This window comes from Rosa rugosa, chromosome 1, assembly GCF_958449725.1.
Source record: "Rosa rugosa chromosome 1, drRosRugo1.1, whole genome shotgun sequence".
NCBI lineage: Eukaryota > Viridiplantae > Streptophyta > Magnoliopsida > Rosales > Rosaceae > Rosa > Rosa rugosa.
The window spans coordinates 72,434,335-72,438,617 of NC_084820.1; the positions used below are offsets into that span (position 1 = coordinate 72,434,335).

General features: G+C 38.2%; 1 protein-coding gene across 1 annotated transcript; it reads right to left on the bottom strand.

Annotated features, from left to right (window-relative positions):
• Positions 1-1,371: 1,371 nt before the first annotated feature.
• On the bottom strand, positions 1,372-4,037 carry LOC133726772 (squamosa promoter-binding-like protein 16). The gene is made up of 3 exons (XM_062154384.1): positions 3,402-4,037; positions 2,831-2,967; positions 1,372-2,228 (listed from the first exon to the last, which is right to left on the bottom strand). Exons 1-3 carry the CDS (start codon positions 3,833-3,835, stop codon positions 1,603-1,605), a joined length of 1,197 nt encoding a protein of 398 aa, XP_062010368.1. The 5' UTR covers positions 3,836-4,037; the 3' UTR covers positions 1,372-1,602.
• Between the last annotated feature and the right edge of the window lie 246 nt (positions 4,038-4,283).

Consider the following 4,283-nt stretch of genomic DNA (forward strand, 5'->3'; position numbering starts at 1 on the left):
ATTAGGTCTCGATGTATGTAAAACAAGAAATATTAACTTGAATTAAAGTTTACGAAACTTTGGTAATATTAATACAAAGCATTTGAAATATGATACAGTAGATTGATGCTTCTAGAATGCATTAACACTAAACTTGGTGCAATACTGCAATGTATTAGAATTCTTCAATCCATAGTTGATACATTAGCTTCTTCTTTTTTTTGGGTCAGAAGCACTAATTTTGAAGCAATGAAGAAGTATGAACGTGACTTTAAAGGGGCCGGGGCGAGATGCTCTGCACCTCCATTCAAAGGCCATGATAATTGGGCCTATTAGTACTTTTGACGGATCAAAGACCAAAACAAAGGCCCACTGTCATACCAAAAGTGAACAATCACTTTTGCAAGATCTAAAGGATATACTAATGAAAAGCTCTGGAAATCAATTCTAAGGAGAGAGAGAGGCAGATATTGGCACGGCTCAATCAGATTAAAGGGACTCAACTGAGCATCGAGAACTTTGATTTGATTGAGCCATTCCAACATCATCCATATCATACCACTTCTAATTCAAGAACAACAGCAACCACATTGATGAAATAAGCAGTAAATAGAAGAAAATCATACAGTAATAGTCTGATGTGCGGATGCATGACTTCATCTGCCATCCCTGAACCCTAAACCCTAAAATCAGAAGCCTTTCTGTAGTGCATGGTTGAGAGGAATAGGTTGAAATAGAGCACTGAGGAGTGTTGGGGTAGAGAATGGTTTTGAAGTTTGAAATGCTTGCTACTTATATAGGGAAGGGCAAGAGCGAATGCTGAGCAGAAAAGAGTGCCTAAAGTACATGTCATAACCTGATTTTCATCTTTCTATACCTATAATTATTGACAGCTATGTCAAGGGGTCAATCAGGTAGTTATTAGCTATTGGTTAGTTCACCTACAAAAGAAAGGAAAAAGAAAAGTTGTATGCATGGCCGGTGTGGCAGAACTAATTAACATGGATTATTAGTAGCTACCAACAAACAATGTTTTAATAGATTCTTGCCACTTTTCAATAGATTAAGGAAAGTAGTTATGGATTAATCATCATGTCACTTTCAGGTATAAGCACAAGATTCTGTGGCCAATTAGGTTGCTTAAAATGTTGCCTGATTGAAGTAATCAGCTGACCAAGTTCTTTTTACAGAACTAGGTACTACTCATGCAGGCTATCCAACATTTTAAGCAATTTCTTTGAAGTCTTGAGTTTTCTGATATTAAAATCTGTTATGAACTGTCAAGGCCGAGCTCAGCTCTTATATCACATACATGCCAAAATGTAGTTTTCTTTGGTCACCTTTCTCTGTTCAATCAGAAAATAACTTTTTTACATTAATAAAAAGGTTCACTGAGTAATTATTAATTACTTTGTTCATCAAAACACAAATACAAGCATGAAGAGTGTTCAGAAGTCAGAACAATCAGCTGGTATCTGGGAGGAAAGAAATCAATACAATAAGAACTGCATTTGACAGACTTGCCAAAATATTAAAAGCTTGGGGAGGTCTGAATAATTAGTTGACTATCTCCAGCAGATAATTTATTCAAGATAAAAAAACACGATTCATATAAACAAAATATTACTCCAATAAAATTGGAAGCATTTGAGCCCCAGTGTCCAACAAGCCATCAGGATCAGGCCTCAGAAAATACTTGTCCTCCACATGATTATTTGAGCAATATGATGGGAATTCAGAGAAACTCTTCATTTGGAGTTGCTGATGACCTGAATCAGTATTGGTGACCACATTGGACTGAACCAAGTCGCTTAGACTGTTGTTCACCATACTTTGTGTTGGATTTGACGATGACAGAAGATAGAGAGCACAACTCGAATCAATGCCTCGAGTTGTACCATCAAAAGAAACTGCAGGACCAGCAGCAGCCCTTGTGCTATGTGGTAAGGCTACAGCAGCAGTTAATGTTGGAAACGGCTCTTGCATAAAAGCTTGAGGGGTTGCTGCTTGCTTGAAAGTTGCAATTTTAGGGTCATTGGTCTGCAAGAAAATGAACTGTTTATCAGCTCCTCCATTGTTAGTGAAGGAATTGGGAGGAATTTGTTGGTGTTCAACTGCGTGCAACCGCTGGTGACGATTGTAGAGCATGGGTTGATGATCTGCTGTACTTTTGGCCTCAAAAGGCCACAGACTTCTAGCATTGGTGGTTGCACATAGCTGTGGAGTTCCAAAGTGCAAGATTCTGGGGCCTATATTTTAGTTGAAAAGGCATATCAGTCCCATAATCTCAGGCCAAAATCAATATAAAGAACCAAAGAAAATAAGAAAAGGAGAATTAATATATGTTAAGATGATGATCTAGATTAGCATGTAACTGAATGCTACCAATGCACCAAAATTTGCCTCTTCACCAACTTGAATTTTAAGACTGCATTCTAGTAAAGTTTGAGAAAAAGTTTTATTTCCACTGGTTCTTCTCTGAGCAAGTCTGACATATTGGTTGATAGTTTGACAACTTAACTAGTCAGGCAAGCTCTCTCTTTTTCCTTTTTTTGGGGCTAGAAATTACACAATCTGTAGTACTGATGGACAAGCCCAAACAGTAGAAAAATAGCCAAGGAAAATTAATTTGCATCTGTGCTCCATCAAAACTAGGCAAGCTCTCTAACATTGTGGTCCCCAATAATTGGGTGAGGGGTCAATAATGAACTCTGATCAATTCAATCTCATTCTAACCAAGACTTGCTAACAACAACTCCACTCCTTCTGAATATATGAAATCGAAGGCGGTAACAGAAGCATATATTGCTAGTCCTAAAAGTCAAGTACTCTGCTTGAATGTATAGCATACCTTTGTAATTGGAGAGGAAGCTCTTAGAAGTAAAGTAGAAGGATTCTGGTTTAGGTTTCCTCCGGCGCTGGTTGTGTCCATTGAGACGTTTTCTGCAGCTTCTCTTCACCTCATCAAACTCCACCAGAGAATGGAATCTGTACAATTAACACTCAATGAAATCAATATCTGTTGTGCCATACTCAAAAAGAAAGAACACACAGTATCTACATCAGACTGATTGAAAATTTTCAGATTGACAGAAACTTCTAGTGACTTGAACGAAAAGTATTAAAGGATTTTACTAATAGCACTAATGAGCTTAACTAAGTACTGATGGACTGAACTACAAGAAGTACTGCATTAAACAAATTAAAAGTACTAATTGGATCAACTAAACAATTGATCCATTTCACTAGAGTATTACTGGAATCCACACCTAATACTTCAATCACAAAAGAAAGAGCAAATATGTATATTGAAGTATTGAACTGAAATTGTAATTGAACCTTGTAAAACTAATTGTCCATCAAAACTAAGCATGCTTAGCTAAATTGACCCCATATGAATGATACATATATGAAAAATGTACCTGCTGCACTGCTGGCAGAATCGCTTCTGTTGACCTCTGATCACCACAATTGGGGTCTTGGAGTGGAGCTCGCAGACTCTATGCCGGCGATGATACTCCCTGCAGCCACTCAGGTCTGCCTTGCAACCATCAACCAAGCATGTCGACTTAGACGATGATGATACTTTGAGTTTCTGATGATGATCAACTCTTCTGGTTGTCGACAAAGGTGATGATGATACTAAAACCGAGGGCTTTATTGCAATTGGAGCCACAACTTCAGCACTAGTACTGCCAAGCTTCAAATCCACTAAACTGAAGGATGATAATTCACCTCCTCTGCTACTAGTACTACTTGAACCAACCAAAGCAGCAAGGTCATTTTCCTCTTTCTGCTGATCCAACTGGTCATCATCATTTGAATCCCAAGCAAAGTCCTTGAAGTCCCACTCCATGACTCCTCCCTCCTTGAGTAGTTGTAGGCTAGTAGCAGCAGCAGCAATTAGCAATAGAAGGAAATTAAAACACAGGAGGATGCTCCAAGAAATTGGTTTGGGGATAACTAGCAGTTCAGCACAACTGTTCCCTCCAAAAGAAGGAAGGTCAAAAGATTCACATTGTCCAAAGTGCAAACCCAAGTTGGAATATCAATGAGTAGCAGATCAACTAATTTAATCTAATCTAATGACCACCCACTACCTTTAAAAAAATTTAATTAATTAATTAAAACTTGGCTAATTATCTGAAAAAGAAAATGAACCACACTGTAGGGCACTAGATAGAGAGCAGAAAAATCCAGCAAGGTAGGAATAGGACCAGTGGACCACCTGAGGCTGAGGGTGAGAGTTTTGTCCAGTTTTTGATTCTGTTTTTCTGTTTGTCCATAATTTCTTAGGGCCCAAG